Source organism: Nomascus leucogenys, chromosome 8, assembly GCF_006542625.1.
Source record: "Nomascus leucogenys isolate Asia chromosome 8, Asia_NLE_v1, whole genome shotgun sequence".
Classification (NCBI taxonomy): Eukaryota; Metazoa; Chordata; class Mammalia; order Primates; family Hylobatidae; genus Nomascus; species Nomascus leucogenys.
Genome location: NC_044388.1, coordinates 979840 through 1003725, shown reverse-complemented (window position 1 = coordinate 1003725; position 23886 = coordinate 979840). Strand labels below are relative to the sequence as shown.

The 23886-nt window shown below is 48.1% G+C and overlaps 2 protein-coding genes across 6 annotated transcripts in view; both read right to left on the bottom strand.

Moving 5' to 3' along the window:
* The window catches only part of TFCP2 (transcription factor CP2), a 77860-nt gene extending 75761 nt beyond the window's left edge, over window positions 1-2099 (bottom strand). For both annotated transcript variants that reach the window (XM_003252135.4, XM_012508397.2), the window contains exon 1: window positions 1257-2099. In XM_003252135.4, coding sequence (XP_003252183.1) covers window positions 1257-1378 — 122 coding nt within the window. In that variant the 5' untranslated portion in view covers window positions 1379-2099. The remainder of the gene's footprint in view (window positions 1-1256) is intronic.
* A 14972-nt stretch (window positions 2100-17071) lies between these two features.
* Window positions 17072-23886, bottom strand: part of POU6F1 (POU class 6 homeobox 1) — a 28977-nt gene continuing 22162 nt past the window's right edge. For all 4 annotated transcript variants that reach the window (XM_030816539.1, XM_030816537.1, XM_030816538.1 and 1 more), the window contains 3 exons: window positions 20240-20381; window positions 19506-19674; window positions 17072-18503 (listed from right to left, as the gene is read on the bottom strand). In XM_030816539.1, coding sequence (XP_030672399.1) covers window positions 18158-18503; window positions 19506-19674; window positions 20240-20381 — 657 coding nt within the window. In that variant the 3' untranslated portion in view covers window positions 17072-18157. The remainder of the gene's footprint in view (window positions 18504-19505; window positions 19675-20239; window positions 20382-23886) is intronic.

The following is a 23886-nucleotide window of genomic DNA, read 5'->3' as shown; positions in this document are numbered from 1 at the left end:
ATGAGGTCTCACTCTGTCACCAGGCTGGAGTACAGTGTACAGTGGTGCAATCACAACACACTGCAGACTCAAACTCCTGGGCTCAAGCAATCCTCCCACCTCAGTCTCCTGAGTAGCTGGGGCTACAGGAACATGCCACCAGGCCTGGGTAATTTATCTGTTGATTTATTTGTGGAGAGCGGGTCTTGAACTCCTGGCTTCAAGAGATCCTCCAGTCTCCACCCCCAAAGTGCTGGGATTACAGGCATGATTATTATTTAAAATAATAGTCTTCATTATTCTAAGTAAAGATTCCTGAAGATGCTGAAGTACTAAATTATCTCCTTTTTTTTTTTTTTTTTTTTTGAGACGGAGTTTTGCTCTTGTTGCCTAAGCTGGAGTGCAATGGTGCGATCTCTGCTCACTGCAACCTCCGCCTCCCGGGTTCAAGCGATTCTCCTGCCTCAGCCTCCCAAGTGGCAGGGATTACAGGCCCGCGCCACCACACCCCGCTAATCTTTATATTTTTAGTAGAGACGGGGTTTCACCACGTTGGCCACGATGGTCTCGAACTCCTGAGCTCAAGTGATCTGCCCGCCTCAGCCTCCCAAAGCGTTGGGATTACAGGCGTGAGCCACCGCAGCCGGCCGAAAGGAGATTTTTCATCTGTTATCAACAACTGGCTTGATACATAAAGATCCAGAAGCATCTTAAGTTTTCTTCGTCACTTTTTCATTTCACAGCTTATGTTTTAAAAGTCAGAAATCTCAGAATTAAGTAAAGTCTTAAAGCAAGCTAGTGGTAAGATACAGCTGTGTGGACTTCTTCATCAAGGACTTCCATATCTTTCCAACAAGAAACGAACCAATATTCATCATTAAGCACCAGCTCCCAATTTCCCAACTTCCTAGATACCCTTCCTACGCTATATGTAACCCTTCTTCACACAACGTCAGACTTACCCACACATACACCATCAGTCCCCAAGTCTCCCACACTGGCACAAAAGCCTCTCAACATTCATCTGGTTGCTAATCAGGGACCACCACTCTTCCTTCTTCCACTGATCCTGCACAGGCTTCATATCGCCTACAATCGCTTTTTCCATTTCTTCCACGACACTAACTACTCAAAGCGACAAAAGAACAAGTCCCTTTTCCCCAATCGTAAACAGCTTTTTAAAACTCTATACACCTCCTTCTCACTCAACCCCTTTTCTTAGTGTCTATCCGCCTTTGTTAATCAGAAGGTGTAGGGTCTGGGAAAATCTCACTCACCTCATGCTATAGGCACCAGCACCCAGTTCCTGGCCGATCCCGGACAGGCTAGCATCAAAGTCCTGCACCAACCCGGATTCAATCACTTCGTCGGCCAGAGGCAGCTTCAGAGCCCAGGCCATCCTGGCTCCTTTCTTGCCCCAGGAGACACCGTGTCTTGTACAAAGGCGCGGAGGGTAATTCTACCCAACAGGAGTAACACAAACCAAGAAAACTACAAACCAGGGTTTCCCACGCAGTGCCCACCAGCCACCCCCAAGCCCGACCAGCACTGCTCGTACAACTAATCTCCCGTACCCTTGGCTGCTCGTTCTTGGCTGCCCCAGGTTCCAAAATCCCCCCTGCCCAGCTCTCAGGAACGTGAGGACCCCTTTGCTCAACCACTGCAGACTTCCCAGAGGCAGCTCTGGACTCCCGCACTCCCACTCCTCCTGAGAGTTCGTAGTGGTGGCTCGCTGCTTCCCAGTCAGACCGGCAGCAGCCGCAGGAAGCCAGCCCGGCGCTCCCACGCTGCTTTCGCACCTTTTCCCCCGCCCCTTTCTGCTGGAGGCCCCCTCCCTCCCAGGGCTCGCTCTCTTTCCCCTCCAGGCCTCGCTTCCGGTCAGTCCCACGATCACTTCCGGTCACCCCTTCTCAACCCCACGGCTTAGAACCAAATCCAGGTTTCCGCTGAGCCGACTCCTCGCCCTCTGTAGCCCTCCAGTGCCTGGAAACATGGAAGGAGAAAGTCCAGCACGGGTGTGAAACCTAGACTCGCCAGGCCCTTCCACCGCCCGCCGCCCCGGCGCCAACCAATCATGGCGTCCTCTTTCTTCGCCTGCCCGGCGAACATGACGTCACGCTGTCGTTAGCCTATAAGGAAGAGACCTCGTCAGTCTCGGCAGCGATGATAGGCGGGCTGCGCCACGGCTCTGCCCCCGAGATGGGCTGGGCGGTGACGGGGAGGACCCGGCGTGCAAGTGTCCGGGTTTAAACGTCTATCCATGTAGTTACCAGAGTTCTGGTATCCGCTACCCATCAAGTCGTCACCCTGAGCCATGGAAGGAGCCCTTCTTCTAGCCTTATGAACCCACTCCACCCCTGGCGGACTCTTGACGGCTTCCCAAACGCTCCTTACGTGTGCGCGCTTGCTCCTGCCTATCCTCCTGTCTCCTTAAACTCACCTCTCCGGAGGTCAAGACCCTGCATAAGTCTCACTTTCCTGTATATTCATTTTATCTTCGGCATCCTCTCTAATGCATTTGAACAGAAAAGCATGAGATCAGTAAAAATGTGGTTTTTAGGCCGGGCGCGGTGGCTCACGCCCGTAATCCCAGCACTTTGGGAGGCGGATCACCTGAGGTCGGGAGTTCAAGACCAGCCTGACCAACATAGAGAAACCCCGTCTCTACTAAAAATACAAAAATTAGCCAGGTGTGGTGGCGCGGGCCTGTAATCCCAGCTACTCAGGAGGCTGAGGCAGGAGAATCTCTTGAACCCAGGAGGCAGAGGTTGCAGTGAGCCGAGATCGCGCCATTGTACTCCAGCCTGGGCAACAACAGTGAAACTCCATCTCAAAAAAAAAAAAAAGTGGTTTTTAAAAGGTGGTTGTGCTGGTATGGGGTGTTGAAATTTAAAAGATCTGAAAATCAGAGTTTAGGATGGCATCTTCATTTACTACTTTGGTGTCTTCAGAATAATTGCTTAATCTCACAGATTTAGCTTCCTCATTTGTAAACGGGAGTGGGAGTAACTTTATCTGCTCCACCTTCCTCCTTTGAGGATTGAGTAATAATGGCCATTGTTTATTAAGTATCAACTATTGCTAGGAACTTTATTACACTATGAGTAGTCCTCAAAGCAATCTTGGAATTAGAATTATAAAGCTAAGTATAATGACTCTTATTTTATCAGTAAGAAACCAAGGCTAAGCGCTTAAATTGGCCAGAGCTAAATTGACATGCCAGCTTCAGAGCTGATTCCAAAGCCTGGCATTTTTCGTTACAAGACATTGCCTTTATGTGAAAGTATTGGTTCATTATTGTATTCCATTGCTGAATTTTTTAAAATCTGCCTTGACTTATTGTTTTGTATATACCTGCCTCTCTCACTAGATTGATCTAAAGAATAAGGAATAGGTCTTTTTCAGGCTTGCGTTCTAAATATCTCCAACTATAGTTCCTGCATTCAACAGGACTTTTGAACATGTTTATTGAATTTAAAAAGGAATGAAAAAGGAATAAGAGAATCAAGAAAAAGAGAGAAGTTGACATGAAGATGGCAACATGTTGTGCTGGTATGGGGCGTTTCAGCCATAGGCATCTCTCTGAGGGCTCCGGGCTTAAACCTGCTGTCTTACCTTGGTAAGCCCTAGGATCCAAGTCTTAGCTCATTCTGGAGATATTCAGTATCTCTTTAAGCCATCTTTTCTTCCCATGAGCCAGTTCTATCTCAAAATGTGTGACTGTGGGTAAAGGAATGGGTCCTGGGCTCATAGACAAAAAGAGAGATGTCACATGGAGATCTGAGGGCTCAAAGTTTTTGGGTTTTGTTTTTGTTTTTGAGACAGAGTCTTGGTCTCTCGAACAGGCTGGAGTGCAGTGGCGCAATCTCAGCTCACTGCAACCTCTGCCTCCCGGGTTCAAGCAATTCTCTTGCCTCAGCCTCCCAAGTAGCTGGGATTACAGGTGTGTACCACCACACCCGGCTAATTTTTGTATTTTTAGTAGCGACGGGGTTTCACCATGTTGGCCAGGCTGGTCTCGAACTCCTGACCTCAAATGATCCACCTGGCTTGGCCTCCCAAAGTGCTGGGATTACAGGCGTGAGCCACTGTGCCTGGTGGTCAAAATCCTTTGTAAACCAGCATTGTACTTAGGGTATTTTAAACCTCTCTTAGATAGAGCCATGCCTTGTTTGACCAACAGCTCCACCTCTAGCTGTATAATCTCAGGCAAGTAACTTTACATCTCTGAGCCTCAGTATTTTAATGCATAAATTAGTGAAAATAATACTTCCCCCTAAAATTGTTGTGAGTATTAAATAAGGTACCAAAATGTCACAAAAATAGTAATGATTCAATAAATGTTAGCTCCAGTCTCCCACTAGTAGCACACTTCTGCTTCTCTGTTAGGATTGGGTTGATTTTGTTATCCTATTTTAATAACATTAATTTACATTGTATAGTATGTTATGGGCTTGGGATTTTTTTGTTTCTTTTAGAGACAGGGTCTCACTCTGTCACCCAGACTGGAGTGCAGTGGCCTGATCATAGCTCCCTGTAACCTTAAACTCCTGGGCTCAAGCAATCCTCTTGCCTCTGCCTCCCAAGTAGCTGGGACTACAGGTGCACACCACTATGCCCTTTGAGACGGAGTCACGCTCTGTTGCCAGGCTGTAGTGCGGTGGTGCGATCTCAGCTCACTGCAACCTCTGCCTCCTGGGTTCAAGCAATTCTCATGCCTCAGCCTCCCAAGTAGCTAGGACTACAGGCGCGTGCCACCATGCCCAGCTAATTTTTGTATTTTTAGTTGAGACGGGGTTTCACCATGTTGGCCAGGCTGGTCTTGAACTCCTGACCTCATGTGATCTGCCTGCCTCTGCCTCTCAAAGTGCTGGAATTACAGGTGTGAGCCACCATGTCAGCCACCGTGTCCGGCCTTAATAGCACTTTAAAATACATTGTCTTGGCCTGGCACCATGGCTCATACCTGTAATCTCAGCACTTTGGGAGGCTGAGGCAGGAGGATCACTTGAGCCCAGGAGTTAACGATCAGCCTAGGCAATATAGTGAGACCCCTTCTCTACAAGAAATTTAAAAATTAGGCATAGTGGTGTGCACCTGTAGTCCCAGCTACTCAGGAGGCTGAGGTGGGAGGATAGTTTGAGCCCAGAAGTTCGAGGCTACAGTGAGCCATGATTGGGCCATTGCACCCAGCCTGGACAACAGAGCAAGACACTGTCTCTATTAAAAATAAATAAATCAAATACGTCATATCATTTAATCTTCATAGAACTTTTTGTTTTGTTTTTCAACATGAGGAAACTGAGACTCAGGACAGAGTGGTCAGGATCAAGCAGAACTCTTTAAAAATTATCCTGAAAATTATTTTGTGATTCAGCAACTCCTTTCTACATGTATACCCTAGAGAAACTCTTCTACATACATAACAGGAGACTTGTATGAGAATGTTGATGGCAGCACTGTTCATGGTAACAAAATGGAATAAAACAATTGTCCACCAGCAAAAGAATGGATAAATTAGACTGGAATATAATATTATTGAGCAGTGAAAATGAATAAGGCTATACTAAGCTGCATGAATAAATCAATGTTAGAATTGAGGGGGAAATTCAGAAATCCTCATACTGTGTAATATCACCTTATAAAGCTCAAAAGCCAGTAAAATTAAGCAATTATCATTTAGGAAAGTATACAGTTGACCTTTCAACAACACAGGTTTGAACTGCACAGGTCTACTTATTTGTGGATTTTTTTTAATTTTTCATTTTTTGTTTCTTTGTATCTTCTAATATTCATGGATTGTCTTTCACCTCTGACACTCCTAAGACATTAAGACCAACCCCTCCTCTTCCTCCTCCTCCTCAGCCTACTCAATGTGAAGATGAGGAGGAAAGACCTTTATGATGATCCATTTCTATTTAATGAATAGTTAATATATTTTCTTTTCCTTGTGATGTTTAAAATATTTTCTTTAGCCTACTTTATTGTAAGAATACAATATATAACACATAAAACATAAAATATATGTCCATTGACTATGTATGTTATCAGTAAGGTTTCAGATCAACAGTAGGCTGTTAGTAATTAAGTTTTAGGTGAGTCAGAAGTTACACTTGAATCTTCAACTGTGTGGGGATTACCCTCACATTGTTTAAGGGTCAACTTTACATACAGTCCTTTCAAAAGGAATGAAATAAATACAATTATAGTGATGGTCACATCTAAGGAGAGGCAGGGGAATAGGTGAGGGAAGGAACTAAAAATAGCTTCAGCGTGGCCGGGCACGGTGGCTTACACCTGTAATCCCAGCACTTTGGGAGGCTGAGGTGGGCAGATCACATGAGGTCAGAAGTTTGAGACCAGCCTGACCAACATGGAGAAACCCAGTCTGTACTAAAAATATAAAACTTAGCCGGGAGTGGTGGTGCACGCTTATAATCCCAGCTACTTGGGAGGCTGAGGCAGGAGAATCTCTTGAACCAAGCAGGCAGAGGTCACAGTGAGCTGAGATCAGGCCACTGCACTCCAGCCTGGAAGACAGAGTGAGATTCTGTAACAAAGAAAAAAAAAAAGAAAAGAAAATAGCTTCAGGCTAGGCATGGTGGCTCACACCTGTAATCCCAGCACTTTGGGAGGTCAAGGAGGGCAGATCACCTGAGGTCGGGAGTTTGAGACCAGCCTGACCAACATGGAGAAACCCCGTCTCTATTAAAAATACAAAATTAGCCGGGTGTGGTGGAATGTGGCTGTAATCCCAGCTACTCGGGAGGCTGAGGCAGGAGAATAGCTTAAACCCAGGAAGCAGAGGTTACAATGAGTCGAGATGATGCCATTGCACTTCGGCCTGGATAACAAGAGGAGCGATATTCTGTCTCAAAAAAAAAAAAAAACAATAAAAAGAAAAAGAAAAAAGATAGCTTCAACAGTTCTTTTTTTTTTTTTTGAGACAGAGTCTCACTCTGTTGCCCAGGTTGGAGTGCAGTGGCACAATCTCGGCTCACTGCAAACTCCGCCTCCTGGGTTCATGCCATTCTCCCGCCCCAGCCTCCCCAGTAGCTGGGACTACAGGCTCCCGCCACCACGCCCGGCTAATTTTTTGTATTTTTAGTAGAGACGGGGTCTCACCGTGTTAGCCAGGACGGTCTCGATCTCCTGACCTTATGATCCGCCCACCTCGGCCTCCCAAAGTGCTGGGATTACAGGCGTGAGCCACCGCACCTGGCCTCAACAGTTCTTAATAGTTTACGTAAGTGGAGTAGTGGGTGCATGAGTGATTGTTTCATCATTATGCTTCATAAATTACCAAAAAATTGTACTCTTGAATAAGTAACAAATATATATAAATTAGCAGCTGGTTCCTGATTCTCTTAGCTGGGATTTGCCTGTAGTGATGCCTCCCTGCCAGTGGAAACTGCACACACACACAGCAAAATATAATAGCCAATATGGCTGGATGTGGTGGCTTACGCCTCTACTCCTGACACTCTGGGAAGCTGAGGCAAGTGGATTGCTTGAGCTGAGGAGTTCAAGACCAACCTGGGCAACATGGCAAAATCTCATCTCTACAAAAAAATTAGCTGACTGTAGTGGTGTGCCCCTGCAGTCCCAGCTACTGGGGAGGCTGAGGCAAGAGGATCCATTGAGCCTAGAAGGTAGAGGATGCAGTGAGCCAAGATTGCATCACTGCACTCCAACCTGAGCAATAGAGTGAGACCCTGTTTCAATAAATAAATAAATAAAAATTAATAATAACGATAGGCTCATATTTACTGGGCTCTTCCTAAGTGCCAGGGCCTGACTAGGTGCATTAGGTTTATTATCTCATTTCATCTTCACCCACCCCTACAAGAAAGGTATCCTTATTCGATTCATCTCACAGATAAGGAAACTGAGGCTTAGAAAAATTAAATGGCTTGTCCAGGGTCACCCAGCATGACAGCGGTAACCCCACAGTCTAGGCATCTAACCTTCATGTTACACTCTCTCTGTGAGTGGTTATAACTTTAAAAAGGGCCAGGTGCGATGGCTCATGCCTGCAATCCCAGCACTTGGGGAGACGGAGGTGGGTGGATAACCTGAGATCAGGAGTTTGAGACCAGCCTGGCCAACATGGCGAAAGTCTATCTCTACTAAAAATACAAAAATTAGTCAGGTGTGGTGGTGGGCACCTGTAGTCCCAGCTACTTGGGAGGCTGAGGCAGGAGAACCGCTTGAACCTGAGAGGCAGAGGTTTCAGTGAGCCGAGATTATGCCACTGCACTCCAGCCTGGGCCATAGAGTGAGGCTCCATCTCAAAAATAAATAAATATATAGCCAGGCGCGGTGGCTTACGCCTGTAATCCCAGCACTTTGGGAGGCCGAGGTGGGTGGATCACTTGAGGTCAGGAGTTCGAGACCAGCCTGGCCAACATGGTGAAACCCCGTCTCTACTAAAAATACAAAAATTAGCTGAGTATGGTGGCTGATGCCTGTAATCCCAGCTACTTGGGAGGCTGAGGCAGGAGAATTGCTTGAACCCAGGAGGTGGAGGTTGTAGTGAGCCAAGATCGTGCCATTGCACTACAGCCTAGGCGACAAGAGCGAAACTCCATCTCAAAATAATAATAATAATAAATTAAATAAATAAATAAATAAACTTTAAAAAGATCCGTTTTGCCGGGCGCAGTGGGTAACGCCTGTAATCCCAGCACTTTGGGTGGCCTAGGCGGGTGGATCACCTGAGGCCAGGAGTTCAAGACCAGCCTGGCCAACATGGTAAAACCCCATCTCTACTAAAAATACAAAAATTAGCCAGGCATGGTGGCAGGTGCCTATAATCCCAGCTACTCAGGAGGCTAAGGCAGGAGAATCCCTTGAACCCGGGAGGCGGAGGTTGCAGTGAGCCAAGATCACACCATTGCACTCCAGCTTGGGTGACAGAGAGAGATTCCATCTCAAAAAAAAAAAAAAATTAAAAATTAAAAATAAATAAATAAATAAAAAGATCTGCTTCTTACCTATTTTTCCTTTCAGAGATGAGTTTTGAAACTTGTGGAGGTGAGAATATTGAATTTTTAGAACATTGTGCCCATGAAGGAATATTGGATGAAGCATGTTTTCTCATTCACGGAAGAATGGTTCAAAGAGAACGGACTTTAAAAAAAACAAAGAGTAATCATATTAGATGTTTCAAAGAGATGGCTGTGCCACATCCAGGAATATCAGGGAGCCCTGTGCCCTGGAAAATATTTAGGAAAAGACACACATGTACTTCTTGGAAATGTTTGAGACTATGTTTAATATCTGAACCAAAATAAACACTGCACAGAAGTCCTCCTTGCCACTTATTAATTCTAAAACACACTGAGGTGAAATAAGAGGAGACTCCTAAGCCTCAGCCCCTCCCAAGTGGAGTGTAGGTCAGCCTGGAAAATTATGCCCTTGACTCCAGTTCCCCCTTGGGAAAGAAGACTTTACACACTGTTTACCCCTGGAATTCTGTGACTCGGAAAGTGAACTTTTCCCGTACTCTCCCTTCCCCAACGTAACTAAGAATGAAATTGGAGTGCCAGGATGCGAGAGATTCCAGGAGCAGCCCAGAAGGCTCTGCCTCCAAGAAAAGACCACTAGATGTTCCCTTAGAAATCCGGCAACACTGGGTTGGGTGAGGTGGTTCACGCCTGTAATCCCAGCACTTTGGGAGGCAGAGGCAGGTGGATCACCTGAGGTCAAGAGTTCGAGACCAGCCGAGCCAACATGGTGAAACCACATCTGTACTAAAAAGACAAAAATTAGGTGGGCCTGGTGGCGTGCATCTGTAATCCCAGCTACTTGGGAGGCTGAGAGAGGGGAATCACTTGAACCTGGGAGGTGGAGGTTGCAATGAGCCAAGATCGTGCCATTGCACTCCAGCCTGGGGCAACAAGAGCGAAACTCCTTTTCAAAGGAGAAGAAAGAAATCCAGCAACACCTATCAATAGATCAAATTTTTGTACCCATAAATTAATCCCGCAATAAAAATCCTGGCTTCTATTACACATAATAAATCAGAGTACCAGGCGGGCGCGGTGCCTCAAGCCTGTAATGCCAGCACTTTGGGAGGCCGAGGTGCGCGGATCATGAGGTCAGGAGATCAAGACCATCCTGGCTAACACGGTGAAACCCTGTCTCTACTAAAAATATTTTAAAAATTAGCCAGACGTGGTGGCAGGCACCTGTAGTCCCAGCTACTTGGGAGGCTGAGGCAGGAGAATGGCGTGAACCCAGGAGGTGGAGATTGCAGTGAGCCAAGATCGAGCCACTGCACTCCCGCCTGGGTGACAGAGCGAGACTCTGTCTCAAAATAAAAATAAAAATAAATCAAAGTACCTGTGGCACAGAGCTCCAAATTCAGTGTTCTGGATTGTGTAAGTTAAGGCTCATCATGGAGGGTTCATTTCTCAAGATTGGATCCTAAAACTGGACACCATCAATATGGGACATATCAGGGTCTACCCTGGTAGGTAGAAACATGTGGAAACTCTACCAAAAAGATCAGTTTGGGTGCAGTGGTTCACACCTGTAATCCCAGCACTTTGGGAGGCCAAGGTGGGCAGATCATGAGGTCAGGAGTTTGAGACCAGCCTGGCCAACATAGTGAACCCCCATCTCTACTACAAATACAAAAAATTAGCTGGATGTGGTGGCGGGCACCTGTAATCCCAGCTACCTGGGAGGCTGAGGCAGGAGAATCATTTGCACCCGGGAGGCAGAGGTTGCAGTGAGCCGAGATTGCGCCACTGTACTCCAGCCTGGGTGACAGTGTGAGACTCCATCTCAAAAAAAAAAAAAAAAAATCAGAACACACAAACACACTGCAACCTCAAGTTCCCACCCACCTCTCGGAGCCTGTATGAGGTAAAGTTAAGCACAAAAGCTTTACAGACAGCCTACCTGGGTTCAAATCCTGGTTTTGCTGTTCACAAAGCAGCCCTGAGTAGATTCCTCATGCTCCGAGTACCTCAATTCCCTATCTACAAAGTGGACATAATAATATTTCTTACCTTATGGAATTATTGTGAGAATTAACTGAGACGGTGCATGTTAAGTGCTTACAAGAGTGCCTAGCACTGTGACTAGTGATCAGTAAAGGCTAGCTATTATTATTATTGACAAGGAGGGCACCCTAGCAGCTGTCTTGCCTATCTCTTAAGACAAATCAGTTCTCTCAGAGGCTTGAGGGTTTGCATGCCCTGGGTCAGTACCCATTCATCCCCTAGCCTTCCCTTTTCACTCGAGTACTCAAGTCAGTCAATGTCATTGGGTTTCCCAGTTAATCAGTGGACATTTTCCTCCAGGTACAAGAAGAAACCATTCCCCAGGCAGGCTTTTTTAGGGACTGACCATCTCGTTTTAACTCTTCACCTCTCCCTGCCACCCACCTGTGAGACCTAGTGTGGCTTCTCTGAAGGACCCTGCAGTTGAAAGGAAAGGAAATCAGAAGTTTTCACAGCCCCACAGTTCCACCTCAGGCTCTTCTCCTCTAGAGAAGACTAGAGAAGTCCAGAAACCAGCCCATATCCATAAAATATCAGTTGCCCCGTCAGAGCCATCCACAACACAACAGACTTCCCAGGCCTGGGAATAAAGACTGCAGTCCCTTCATCCTCTAAAGCCTTCCTGGGCCAAATGCCAAGAGCCACCCTCAACTGGTCTGAGCCAGAGCTACCAGCTCCAACCGACCTTGCTGGTGGGAGCTGCTGGGAGCTGTCTCTCTCAGGTCACAGCCAGCTGCTGCCCAGATTCTATTCACTCTCACATTTCACACACCCAACCCGGCATAGCTAAGCTGAATCTCATAGTCCTGCTTTCTCCCAGGAACCTGAAGTCAGGGACTCAGCTGTCGTTATTTCCATGAAGGAGAAGGTATGAAATGCATTCAGTCAATCATCTGCCATTTATCAAGCACCTACTGTAGGCCCCTAGCCTGTGTAATGAGGAGTCACAGCCCAGCGTGGATAACTAACATCTATGTAAGATCTATGTAATATCTCTGTAAGATCTATACAAAAGGTAAGTGCTCGTTTCTGTTTGAATTTTTGCCCCATTATTTCAGAGTACTGTAAAGCTCCTCTGATCCCTAAGCTTTGCATCACAGGCTTAGACATTCATTATCTCCCTGGGTAGGGGTGGAGAGGTGGGGCATGGTCCAGAATTCGGCACAGTGCCCGGCTCACGAATGTTGGTTGGGTAGAATCAAAGGTGATGTCCTGCTCTCACCGGTTTATTTTATTTTTATTTATTTGTTTGTTTATTTTTTTGAGACAGGGTCTCACTCTGTCATCCAGGCTGGAGTGCAGTGGCTCGATCTCGGCTCACTGTAGCCTCTGCCTCCCAGGCTCAAGCGATTCTCATGCCTCAGCCACCCAAGTAGTTGGGATTACAGGCATGTGCCCCCACGCCCGGCTAATTTTTGTATTTTTAGTAGAGACAGGGTTTTGCCACGTTGGCCAGGCTGGTCTCAAACTCCTGACCTCAGGTGAACCACCCGCCTCGGCCTCCCAAAGTGCTGGGATTACAGGCATGAGCCACTGCTCCTGGCTGCTCTCACCAGTTTAGATTAGGTAGCCCAGACCTCATCAATACCAGCTGAGTGTCAGGGGAGAGGGACCTGAGGGAGAGACGTCATGAACCCTGCTCCTAGGAAGTAGACAAGCCAAGAGAGACCCTCATGACAGGTGTGGTCTCAGCTCTAAGCTCAGGTGACAGTCCTGGGGAATAATACAAAGTCTTGCTTACCATATAGTCACCTTTTTGTAAAGTATAAGTCAAACTAATTATTAATGTTCTGGCTTCCTATCCTGATAAGTGTACGTTTATAGTGACCTGGGAGGCCAGGTTTGGATTTAGAACTCCTCGAAGTCCCATGCTAGAATGTGCCCCAGTCCTGGCCCTCAGCCCATTGGCTGCCTTCTCTTCCCTCTCCCCATCTTGCACTGCAAAGAGCCTGACGTACATGTGTCTACATATCCAAGCTCTGTCACCCTACTGTCTGACAAACAGCTGCCCTTTGGCCACGGCTGGGCTGAATGTTTGTGTTTCCCAAAAATTCCTATAATGAAACTGAATCCCCAATGTGATAGTACAGTTGTCCTTCCATATCTGTCGGGGATTGGTTTCAGGATGCCTGAGGATACCGAAATCCACAGGTGCTCAAGTCTCTCATATAAAATGGTGTACTCCAGCCTGGGCAACATAGTGAGACCCCATCTCTAAAAATAAAAATAAAAAAATTAGCCAGGTGTGGTGGCACATGCCTGTAGTCCCAGCCATTCGGGAGGCTGAGGTGGGAGGATCACTTGAGCCAGGAAATCTAGTGAGCTGTGATCGCGCCGCTGCACTCCAGCCTGGGCCAACAAGTGAGACTCTGTCTCTAGAAACAAAACAAAAACCACCAAAAACAGTGTAGTATTTCCACATAACCTCCTATGCACATCCTCTTGCATAAACTTATCTCTAGGTTACTTGTAATACCTACTAATATAATGTAAAGGCGATGTAAATAGTTGTTATACAATATTGACATTTTTTGTTTTGTTTTTTCTTGTTGTATGAGGGAGGTTGGGTTGTTTGTTTGTTTGGAGGCAGAGTTTTGCTCTGTTACCCAGGCTGGAGTGCAGGGGTACGATCTTGGCTCCCTGCAGCCTCCATCTTCTGGGTTCAAGCAATTCTTGTGCCTCAGCCTCCCGAATAGCTGGGATTACAGGCATGCACCACCACACCTGGTTAATTTTTGTATTTTTAGTAGAGACGGAGTTTTACCATGTTGCCCAAGCTGGTTGCGAACTCCTGAGCTCAGGCAATCCGCCTGCCTTGGCCTCCCAAAGTGCTGGGATTACAGGCAATAGCCACCACACCCAGCCTGTTGTTGTTTTTGAATATTGTATTTTCCATCCGAGGTTGTATCTGAGGACACAGACCCCAGGGATATGGAGGGCTGACTGGATTAAGGTGGGGCCTTTTGGGGTGTGATTAGTCAAGTAAGATTAGTGGGATTAGCTCACTTATAAAAGTGGCCAAGGGAGCTTGCTTGCCCTTCCACCATGTGAGGTTACAGTGAAAAGATACCTGTCTATGAGGAAGAGGGCTCTCATCAGACATCGACCTTGATCTTGACCTTGATCTGGGACTTTCCAGTCTCCAAAACTGTGAGCAATAAATTTCTCTTGTCTGTAAGCCACTGAGTCTAAGGTACTTTGTTGTGGCAACCAGAGCCGACTAAGGCAGCCACCTCTTAGACCTACAAGTGTGCACACCAACGGCACAGCTCCTGGCACCCAGAGAGGAGGGGTCCAGGAAGTGAGTTTGGCAGAGAATTCCGGGGCTCTAGGTATAAGAAGGGTGGTCTAAAAGAAGACCCTGTGCCCTGTAGGGAGGGTCGTGGTGGCAGGAGGGTCCAAGCAGGGACTTCTGAAGTGGGAATCCAGAGTACTGACCCCTGCTTTCTTGCAATGGGATTTTCCAGGCTGCAAGCTCACAGCAAAGACTGTCACTTCCCTGTCCTCTGACACTGTTTCACTCATATTTCTACCCTGAAGAGTGAATAGGAAAAAAGCAGACCAGTACAAAAGAAAAAATACTATTGATCCAAACAACTACATCAAGTGCTTCTTCCCCATTCTCCTCTCCCCTCGCTGCCCCTCCAGCCCTCAGGAAGCTTTGCTGTGTTGGGAACAGTGAGAACCTCAGTGCCAGAGCCTGGTCCATGAGGCAGGAAGGAAATCTGGGCATGGGAAGGTAACTGGATTTCCAAGAACACAAAAATGTCAAGGTCTCGCATTCCAAACTCGTGTGTTCCTTAGTCCATTTGGCTGAGTTCTTTCCCTGGACTTCACCTGGATAAAATGCCATGGTTAGTGCAGGGTCAAGGGCCCTAGCTGATCCACCAGGGAAGTTTTGGTCTTTCTTCCATTTAAAACAAAACAAACAAAACTCCACACAGTTAAACCATTTCTGTCCATTCTCCTCTCTTTCAATAGTAAAGAAGACACTAAGCTGTGGTGTAAGTCCAGAAGATGTTTTCTTTTTTTTTTTTTTTTTTTTTTTTGAGATGGAGTCTCGCTCTGTCACCCAGACAGGAGTGCAGTGGCGCAATCTCGGCTCACTGCAAACTCCGCCTCCCGGGTTCACGCCATTCTCCTGCCTCAGCCTCTCCGAGTAGCTGGGACTACAGGCGCCCGCCACCACGCCTGGCTAATGTTTTTGTATTTTTAGCAGAGACGGGATTTCACCGTGGTCTCGATCTCCTGACCTCGTGATCCACCCGCCTGGGCCTCCCAAAGTGCTGGGATTACAAGCGTGAGCCACTGCGCCCGGCCAGAAGATGTTTTCAAAACAAAATGTATACCAACTCCTTTCAGAGCCTGATGCTAACAAAAAATAAAATAAACCTACCTCCCAGGTGAGAGGTTCAGGCCCTAGCTGCTTCCTGGGGGGGTCTTACACTGTGGGAGCAAGGGCAGAGGTCACAGGCCAGCGAGCTGTGCTTTGAGTAAATTTCAGGGACACCCTGCACCCCCATACCTGGGGAACTCACCCTGCAAACCTCCCACCCCTGGTATTGTTCCTCTGAATGACCAATCCATCATTCCAGCAGAGGAGAAATGGTTTAGTTTTAGCTCAGCTTTGGGAAGACAGATTTAAATAAGGGAGGGGCTGAGAAAGCATGGCCAGGCCTAATTTAGACCAGTGGTTCATGATTGTTTTCCCATCATGACACAGGACAGATGGTGTCCTCCTGCACGTCCACCACCACAGACACACCCTGGCTTATGTGCTATTCCCAGGATGCCAGCTGTGACCCATTTGTCTCTCTCAAAAAAGAAAGCATACCTGAATGCAAGCGTCTGAGCATGAAAACCTGCATCGCTGTAAGTTTTTGTTTGTTTGTTTGAGACAGAGTCTTGCTCTGTCACCCAGGCTGCAGTGAAGTAGTGTGACCTCAGCTCATTGCAACCTCCCAGGTTCAAGCAATTCTCCTGCCTCCGCCTCCCAAGTAGCTGGGATTACAGGTGTGTGCCACCACACCTGGCTAATTTTTGTATTTTTAGTAGAGACGGGGTTTCACTGACCTCAAATGATCCGCCCACCTTGGCCTCCCAAAGTGTTGGAATTACAGGCGTAAGCCAACGTGCCTGGCCTAATTTACTGAAGTGTAAGTCACTGAATGCTTTACAAGCTCTGGAGCTTAACTATTCTCACTGAAAACTTGTTTGCAACACCCCTCCCAAATGAGTCTGTCACCTCATTGAGGCAGGTCGATAACCCTGAACTAGAGTGTCAAGACTCTCTGTTGGAAACACGCTCTCCTGGGAAGCTGGGTCAGGCAAGCTGCCCACCTGCTTCCTCACCTCTGCTACACTCTGGCAGGCATGATTTGTCCAAATGCAGCAGGGCGTGTGTGTGTGTGTGTGCGTGCGCGTGCCTGTGCACACTGCACGTGCATGTGCTAATTCAGCACACAACTGTCCTCCTCTCACTGGCCAGGCTACCAAGAGGGTGGCCATGCTGGCATTGCAGGGCCTGGGAGGCACCAACAGTAAGTGGGAAAGGAAACAGCACACCAGAGCAAGCTAGGCTAGGAGGTGGCTCTGCACCAGTGACTGACAGAGGTGGTGATGTGTCCCTGCCTGACGGTCATTCCCTCAGGGTGGATCATGGGAGGTCCAGTGGAGGCAGCTGTTAGAGACCAGCCTCTGTAAGCATAAGAGTACTGAAGAGAGGGGTGGTTGACCCCCGTGACTTGGGGCCCTTTAGGGACGGTCTACACCGCAAGCCTGTGGTCATCTAGGCAAATCTCAATTCTCTCCTGACTTCCTGAAGTTACATACTGAGTTTTAGGGGCTTTCCAGCCACAGTGAGGCTGGAAACTCACTTAACAGCTTGGATGAGAGCTAACCCCCAAAGTACCATAGCTACCCTGTCTAGAGGCAAAACTCAATCTGATCTGGGGGTGTTCTTGGCTCAGAGGACACTGTGGGGATTGCTTACATATAGACATGGTCTGAGACTCAACAAAATGAGATTCCTCCTCCAGTATCCAAGGCTTAAAGTTACAAAGAAAATTAGAGTTAAGTTAACTTCCACAAGAGACCTTCCTGGGCGCCATGATTTATTTCAGGATGTTGTCCTTTCCCCCAGGGCCTTGCTGTCTGGTTTATTGTTTAATTTGCTCCTTTTGAGAAGGCCCCAGTATTGGGTTGGGAAGGGGTGTGGGGACAAGAGAAAGAAAGAGAAAGTCAGCGTTCCTGTCCTTATTTTTCTCCAGAGTTGCCCATTTGCTTGCACATCCAGTCTGCAAGTTCTCTTAACCCACGTTTTTTTGTGGGAGGGATGGCCATTGACAGAGATTAGATTAAAACATGAAAGAACAGCCCGATTTTCTAAATTCCCAACCTTCTGCTGACCCAGGACAACTCCAGGACAGGTAGAGTTCACTGTTGCTTCCTTCCAACATGGATTAAGAAAACGTTCTGTTTTAGTGCAATTTTCCCCGCAAAGGAACCAGGAAGAGGTGGGAGAGGAGATCCCATGTTCCAGCCCCAGGGGTTTGGGAACCTTCTGACCTTGAGGTCAAGGCAGACATTGAGTCTGACCTTCTGAGCAGCACATCACACTTTTTTTGAATTGTATCTCCTGGGTCCTTTCGGTGCGCCTGCAGGAAAAGTGTGGGGGCGGAAGGGCAGTGTGAGGCTGTGGTTCCACTGGATGAGTGGTCATACCTGCCACACTAACGCAGAGGAGCAAAGGAGAAGAGAAGGTGGAAAGAGAACGCTGTCCAAAGCAAGAGCTAATGGCCAGTGGTCCTTAGGAGCTGCTTCAGCCCTGACCCAAAGACAGGGAGTTTCTGGTTCCCCACCAGAATTCACCCTTCAGAAACCATGCTAGCAGGGTGCTTCTCTAAGTGACAACACAAATCCTCTTCTTCGGAGTGACCAGCCCAGAGCCTGGAGCTCTCATGTGGCCCCCTCTGGCCTCCCCATGATGTGAGATGTGTGGGAGAAAAGAGGGACATTGATGCACATGCACACGGTGGAGTCTGATGACCTGGGGTGAGCACAGCTGCATGTGGCAAGATGACAGGTGCTGTCATGGCAGTGGCTGCAGCCAGGTGCCACAGGACATGGACAAAGTGCTGGAACACAGGGCCAGGGGCTAAGCCCTAAGGGATCTGAAAGACGTTCAGCTTGCTGGTGTTCTTGAGCGTCTGGCGCCGATTGCAGAACCAGACCCGCACGACCTCACGGTCATAGTTGAGCTCCTTAGCAATTTCGGTGATCTCCTGGCCTGTGGGCAGCGGGTTCTTCTCAAAATAGGCGTTGAGAGCCTCTATGGCCTGGGGGGTGAAGGAGGTGCGGCGTTTGCGTTTCTTGGAGGGCTCGCCTCCCACAAACTCCATCAGGTTCTGCTGGCCTTCCTGGTTACGCAGTTCGGCTTCGTTTAGCCACTTTTCCAGCACCGGCTTTAGCTTCTGGGCACTCTTGGGTGTGATGTCCAGCTTTTCGAACCTGTGGGCAACCCATACCCAGGAAGAGGCAGTGAGAGCATGTCGGTCTCTTTGGCACACCCTGCACCTAGGTGCAGGCTCCATCCTCAAGGGGCCGCTCCTCTAGGGGCTGGTGAGACTGTACCCAGTGCTCCCCTCACCACCTCCACCAAGACCCCTCTAGTTTGGCCAAGCCCAGACTCCTCAGACCCTCTGATGCACCCGGTCCTAACAGGGAAACCATTCCCATGGCCTCGGCTCAGTCAGTAGTGGAATAACAATAGTGCAACTGCCTTACAAACAACCATTCTAGAATGTTCCCCGAAATGAATGAAGTCCTTTGAGGAGTCACCTTGGGAGGCCTCCAGTCACAATCCCATAGCAGCATCACTAACAAGTCAGGCTGCTCTTTCTGGCTGAGCTGGATGTGGTGACAGGATTCTCCACAGGATGCTGGAGGCACTCTAAAGGTCACTCTAGCCTGATCTATGGAGCTGGCAGGCAGATGAAACCTTTTGGCCATCCCTGAGCCATGCGCTTATTCTTGTTTGAAACTCTATCCCTTCTGGCACCAAAACCAGTTTGTAGGCTGCTTACAGAAAACTCAGCTATGTTGCATTACAGTCACGCCTTGTTAGAAGGGAGATGGGAGCATGATGAGGTATGGTGGGTTACAGTTAAGGGCCAACATAGAATGGAAGTTCCCACTTTGGTGACTAATTTTATAAGCTGTACTCCTTTCCTGCTAGAATTCCTCAGTGGATTAGGGTCTTGGGTTTCCCAAAGAAGACCCATATTAATGCCCAGGATTGGAGGATAAACTTCAGAGGACCTCAGAAGGACAGGGTCAGTCTTTGACTACCCCAAGTGTTCATATCTACCCTTAAGATGGTCCTCTTTATCTGGAAAAAGGCCAGAGCAAGGGGGCATATGGAAAAGGGGCCGGTGCCCAGGTCCCCATGAGTGCCTGGTGGTACCAGACAGCTGAGCAGGCCCTAATCCTGTCTAGGGCAGCCTTACTCACCGGCAGATGGCTGACTGGCTGTAGGCTGGACCTTCCGTTGCAGTCAGAGCCTGACCCACCTGCGTCTGTGTAAGGCCCAGGGAGAGCCGCCGGATCTTAAAGTTCTTGGCAAACTCCCGGATCTCTTCTAAGTTGATCCCATCCTCATCCAGACTTGGAGTATGTGGCTCTAGGCCAGAGGGAAGGAGCAGGGATGAGTGTGTAACATGGGAACCATCCCTGCTTATCTGGCTCATTGGTCTGAACTGATGCAGTAGTGACAGGTGAGGACACCTGGGAAAAGGCTCATGCACCTTCAAGACCCTTATCACCTTTGTCCCCAAGACAAGCAAGAGTTGAAGAAAAGGGGCCTAAACTAACAGGGGTAAGGAGCTATTTTCAAGTTCTTCCAGCTCTAACTGCTCACCCTCCCCCATTCTCCCTAGGCCTGGCCCCAAACACACTTGCTGGTCACCCACATTCCTCAAATACTGGGTGAGAGACCGTAGCGGAGACAGCCCATGGCTCGGCCTCTCCAAAAAGCAGCCAGCCAGCCAGCCAGCTTGACAGCCTCCACTGTCATCGTGCCCAAACTCCACCTCAACGGGAATGGGAATAAAAAAGCCAGCCCCTCATACTGGGCCTCTGCCCTTCCCCTCTGGACCGCAGGATATCAAGGAAAGCATCTGAGGAGGTTGGGTGCCCAAACAAATGCCTCCCCATTTCTCCACACTACTCCTCCAGGAGCCACTTACTGGACACCAACTGGCTGACGGTGGGGGTCTCTGAGCAGGTAATTGGGATAGGAGAAGAGGCAGATGGCTTGGCTGCTGGAGCTGGGCTGGCAATGACCACAGCAGGCTGGGGCACGGTTGGTGTGGGGTGGATGGGCTGCACCTGTGAAAGGACAGACAACAAGCCTTTGCTGCCCTCTGCCAGGCTCAGGGAGTTAAAATCCCTGGGTGGACCAGAGGCAGGGCAAAAGCAGGCATGAAATCCTCACGCATGCAGGACATTCCCGCCTGGGCTCTATCATAAAACAAGACTAGGCAGGGCATGGTGGCTGATGCCTGTAATCCCAACACTTTGGGAAGCCAAGGCGGGAGGATCACTTGAGGTTGGGAGTTTGATATCAGCCTGGGCAATGTTGCAAAACCCTGTCTCTACTAAAAATACAAAAATTAGCTGGGCGTGGTGGTGGGTGCCTGTAATTCCAGCTACTCAGGAGACTGAAGCAGGAGAATTGCTTGAACCTGGGAGGCGGAGGTTGCAATGAGCCAAGATCGCGCCACTGCACTCCAGCCTGGGCGACAGAGACTCCGTCTCAAAAAAAAAAAGAAGCAAGACTAGAAACACCTTATTAACACCCACCCAACGATAGTGACTCAATTATACTAAATAAGCACAGCAACCTGCCCTACCAACCTGGAGCTTCACACCCAACTGTGACACAGGCAGGCGAGAGGCTCAGAAAGGTTCAGTACACTTGGCCAAAGCCCCAACAAGTGCTCACCCTTGGGATAACTGCTTCCAAATCTCTGCCCTCAAAGAAGCAGCCTCAACTTGATTTTAGAGCCTCTCAGGCCCCAAATGCACATTGAACACGGAAACTGGTAGATGGCTTTTAGTATCTCTCTACCAAGAGAGACTGTGCAGCCCTTAAAAGGAAGAAGGGATACCTCTTAATTACTCTGATGTCTGAGTCATAGCCCTAAGTGAAAAATGTAAGGTGAAAATCAGTTTTGACCCGGCGTAGTGGCTCACGCCTTCATCCCAGCATTTCGGGAAGCCAAAGTGGGCAGATCACCTGAAGTCAGGAGTTCAAGACCAGCCTGGCTAACATAGTGAAACCCCGTCTCCTACTAAAAATACAAAAATTAGCCAGGCATGGTGGCACACACCCATAATCCCAGCTACTGGGGAGGCTGAGGCAGGAGAATCGCTTGAACATAGGAGGCAGAGGTTGCAGTGAGCCGAGAGATCATGCCGCTGCACTCCAGCCTGGGCGACAGAGTGAGACTCCATCTCAAGAAATAAAAAATAATAAAAAAAAAGAAAATCAGTTTTTATGGAATAATGCCTTTAAGAAATACATATGAATTTCCAGAAAAACAAAATCTTGAGGCATATAAAGTGAGCTATCAAAAGAAGTTGTCTCTAGAGTTGGAATTAGAAGGGATTTTTACTTTTTACATTACATAAAATATTAGAATTTTTGTAAAAAGCACATATCATATTTGTAATCAGAAGAAACTATAAATATATGAAAGTATTTGGTATGATTTAAAAACAAAGCTTTCTAGGAAGTACAGATTTCTCCAGGATGGTCCTGTTTCCTGGATTCTACCCCTGGTACGTCTCAAGTCCATTGCTTCTTCATCCCCAGGGCCTTTGACTTAGTTCACAGCTCTTTGACTCTCCTAGAGCTGTTTAAACTGCCTCTCACCACAGTCCAGTTCCTGACACCATGTGAATAACGGGGATTTTTTTTTTTTTTTTTGAGATGGAGTCTCACTCTGTTGCCCAGGCTGGAGTGCAGTAGCACGATCTTGGCTCATCACAACCTCCGCCTCCCGGGTTCAAGCAATTCTCCTGCCTTGGCCTCCCAAGTAGCTGGGATTACAGGTGCCCGCCACCACGCCTGGCTAATTTTTGTATTTTTAGTAGAGACAAGGTTTCACCATGTTGGCCAGGCTGGTCTTGAACTCCTGGCCTCAGGTGATCCCCCCACCTTGGCCTACCAAAGTGCTGGGATTACAGGCCTGAGCCACTGTGCCCAGCCTATAACAGGGATTTTTAAAAAATGCACCTCTCAGCTGGGCACAGTGTCACATGCCTGTAATCCCGGCACTTTGGGAGGCTGAGATGGGCTGATCACTTGAGTTCAGGAGTTTGAGACCAGCCTAGGCAATGTGGCAAAACCCTGTCTCTACAAAAAATACAAAAATTAGCCAGGTGTGGTGGTGCACACCTGTAGTCCCAGCTACTGGGGAGGCTGAAGTGGGAGGATTGATTAAGTCTAGGAGCAGAGGTTGCAGTGAGCCGAGGTCACATCACTGCGCTCCAGCCTGGGCAACAGAGCAAGACCCTGGTCTCAAAAAAAAAAAAAAAAAAAAAGGCACATCTGGTCAGCCATTTCCTTGCTAAAGCCCTTCAGTATCAGCAGTTCCCTACTACCTTACCTGACAACGGTAATAACAAGAAGAACTACTGTTTGTTTTTCAAGTGCTTTCCGTGCGCCAGTGTTCATTGCCTGTGTATAATATATCCTTTAGCATTCATAATCTTCTGAAGTTGGTACCCTTATGATCCCTATTCACAGACAAAGCTAAGAGGTTATTTACAAAACTTGGAAGTGCATGCTACATTTGCGAACCACTGGCCTTATTATCGCCTGGGAACTTAGGAATGCAAACTCTTGGACCCCACTTCAGATCTACTGAATAAGAAAGTCAGAGGCGGGATCCAGGAATCTTCATTCCAGCAAGGCCTCCAGGGGATTCTGATGCACAGGCTTGAGAACTGCTGCTCTAGCACGTGATACTCGTTGCGGTTCCCTGAAGGTAGAACACTCTCACATCCAACTCATCGCTTTTTATTTTTTAGAGATGGGGTCTTGCTATGTTGTCCAGGCTGGAGTGCAGTGATCATTGTACACTGCAGCCTTGAACTCTTGGCCTCAAGCGATCCTCCACCTTAGCCTCCTGAGTAGCTGGGACTACAGGTGAGCACCACTACACCTGGCTTCATCCCTTTATGATATAGGCCAGTGTCCCTTATCTATGAAGTCTTGCCTAACACCCAAGTTTGTCAAGAGCTCTTTTCTCTGGGGCCCCAAACCACCTTATTTGTGTGTCCTTGTGATAGTTTTGTCCCGCTGACTTGTAATGGTCTCCAGTGCCAAGCTACCTAAGGCTAGGAGGGTATCTTATTCATCTTTCTGTCTTCAGCACTCGGAATATAGTAGGCACTCAAAAAATACTCCCAGAATGAGCAATGAGTAAATCAAAGCCACGGTGCAGAGCGGAGGGGTGGAGGGATGGAGGGGTAGAGGAAGGGGGTACAAAACTGACTTCCCAGGGCTTTTCAGGAAGTTTGTTCACCCTAAAGCTGATTCTGGCCCAGTCTACTTTGACCATCACCTACCTCCCTGACCTTCTTAGAATAGCACTGGCATCTGAGGGCACATATACATATTTTGGGTGTGTGTGAGTAGGGGGTCTTGTGGTGCTGTTTCCCTGGGCAGAACCTGTGTGGACACATGTGGGCTTTCTACTCTGGGACCTCCCCCACTTTAGGAAGTGCCCTGCTCTCCTAGGAGTTTCAGAAGATGCTGTCCTGTCTGGCAGTCTGGAGGGAAGCAGCCGGTGCCAGATAGCTGAGCCTGCCCCACCCCCCACCA